At 39.4% G+C, this 2,335-nt stretch overlaps 1 protein-coding gene across 1 annotated transcript in view; it reads left to right on the forward strand.

Annotated features, from left to right (window-relative positions):
• Positions 1 to 350: 350 nt before the first annotated feature.
• The window catches only part of LOC107573862 (tubulin beta chain-like), a 7,347-nt gene continuing 5,362 nt past the window's right edge, over positions 351 to 2,335 (forward strand). The window contains exons 1-3 of the mRNA XM_016260317.1: positions 351 to 501; positions 816 to 924; positions 1,590 to 1,700. Coding sequence (XP_016115803.1) covers positions 445 to 501; positions 816 to 924; positions 1,590 to 1,700 — 277 coding nt within the window. The 5' untranslated portion in view covers positions 351 to 444. The remainder of the gene's footprint in view (positions 502 to 815; positions 925 to 1,589; positions 1,701 to 2,335) is intronic.

The raw sequence follows: 2,335 nt of genomic DNA on the forward strand, positions 1-2,335 counted from the left end.
ATATTTAATAAGGGCAACACACTGAGCACTACATTGTTTAAAATGGTAACCACAGGCTTCCGCGTGGCTAAGCATGCAAGCTACAGTTATTGTCAATTATAAAAGTTATGATAAATATATATTTTTTTATTTATCTAACCGAACGCCTCACATGTGCAATGTAGAGTCTCGCTGCCCTCTGCAGGAAAGATGTGGGAGTAAATAAATAAACATTAGTTTTGAATATGAAATAGAAACAAAACTAGGATTTCAACAAACTTCTACGTCAAATTAACCAACATTTTGAGGCAGGTGTGCGATGCTGCAGCACGTCGTCCACTGCGTCAAACCCGCGGCTCGTGATTGGCTGCCGGCGAGAGAGAGAAGAGGAGACTGAGGAGCTCAGAGCCGCATCAGCAGCAGACACACGCCGCATCCTCATCCTCATCCTCACACAGCAGCGCAATGAGGGAAATCGTACATATTCAGGCCGGACAGTGCGGCAACCAGATTGGTGCCAAGGTAAGATCATATACATCACATAAGGTTTAGTAGATTAGACGTGGAAGCAGTATCTTACTTTTTTTTATTGTAAAATAAAGAATGCAAAGAGTTTTGCGAATCACTTTGCTATAAATTGCAAGAAAATCCTTTAAGTGTTTGTGTTTTATGTGGCATCTTTGATCTGAATGGGTGTGGTGAAGGTCTGCAGTGGCTCTGTGCAGGACTCAGTACATCAGTCAAATGGGAAAACTGCTGCATCATTGAGTAACGACTGTGAATGGACGTGATGTAGCTATTCAGCATTCAGTTGTAAAACATTTTGTGCGTTTCAGTTTTGGGAGGTGATCAGTGATGAACACGGAATCGACCCCACTGGCAGTTATCAAGGTGACAGTGAACTGCAGCTGGAGAGGATAAATGTTTATTACAATGAGGCATCTGGTAAGCAGAGTCAATGATGCTACTGTATATGTCAGTCAGAGTATTTTGATGTGCCAGTCAGTTTTTGATGAGATATACTGTATCCATTTATTAGGTCATGGTTTTGCCAGCTCTGCTCCCTTGACTATTACAGAGGCGAGGCCCATCCGACCGCCGCCTTATAGGCTACATTATAGATTTGTTTAGGTTTCACCCGACTTAATTACTGCCTATCTTTTTGTCCACGGTTTGCTTAAAAGATGACAAATTTGGCTTGCATTTCTGTGGTTTTAAACATCAATCCGTCATAACCCTATGTGAATGCATTAACATTGTGGGATATTAGCACAATCATTCAACAATACCCAGATGTGCTTTTATGGTTGAGAAAACCGTTTATCTGTAGCTGCTGTTGTCCTCGAAAGGGAAGGGAAGATGGATGATGTTGCACTTATTTAAAGAGGGTCAGCATTTACTATACAGACATCTTACCAAAGTAGTAAAGAAATAAATTATGCATACATTAAATTCATTTATAATTAGCTATATGTATTACATGCACCAACTGTCAAATTAAATTCACTTGTATACATTTTCTAATTCATGAACATGAAACTGAATCTGTTTTTTTTAGATTGGATGTTTCAACCTTTGGATGTTTACACCAAGCCTATTTTATTTCACAGAAAGCAAATTTGTCCCTCGTGCCATCCTGGTGGACCTGGAGCCTGGCACCATGGACTCGGTCCGCTCTGGCCCATTTGGACAAATCTTCAGGCCGGATAATTTTGTGTTTGGTATGTTTATTACACATTCTTAATCCCATTATTAATCCTGTACAAATACAAGAGGCCGAAGACTTAGACAACAAAGAAAGGATATTTATTGTTTTATCAAATAATAAACTGGGCCTAAAGATGCCGCGAGTGATGAAAAAGCACCATAAAAGCAGCCAATAAAATGTGTGTGCAATATTCCATATCTTCTAAAGCTTTAGAACAGCACAAGATGAGAAACAGACTGCTTGTTATTCACTGAAAATCCTACACTGCCATTGCTCTAAACCCTCAGTCATGCTTGCATTCAATCCCATTATTGTACATGCATAGCAAAAAAACAAAAAAAAAAGCATCTTGACCACATCAGCAATGCAGTGATTTTTCTGTCTATGTCGTGGACTCCTGCACAAACAACAGCACATGCTAGTAATTGAGTACTCAAATTGAAGGATCCACTAGATAGTGTGCATGCACTGAATGCATCCATCCACACACACTGTCAGTTAAGTATACTTTCAAAGACTTAAGGCTCAGATATACTTAAGCGAGATCCAAGAACAAATGGATGCATACATTTTTAACTAAAGGGGTCATATGATGCGATTTCAAGTTTTCCTTTCTCTTTGAAGTGTTACAAGCTGATTGTGCATAGA

The sequence above is a fragment of the Sinocyclocheilus grahami genome, unplaced genomic scaffold, assembly GCF_001515645.1.
Source record: "Sinocyclocheilus grahami isolate Dianchi unplaced genomic scaffold, SAMN03320097.WGS_v1.1 scaffold2051.1, whole genome shotgun sequence".
Classification (NCBI taxonomy): Eukaryota; Metazoa; Chordata; class Actinopteri; order Cypriniformes; family Cyprinidae; genus Sinocyclocheilus; species Sinocyclocheilus grahami.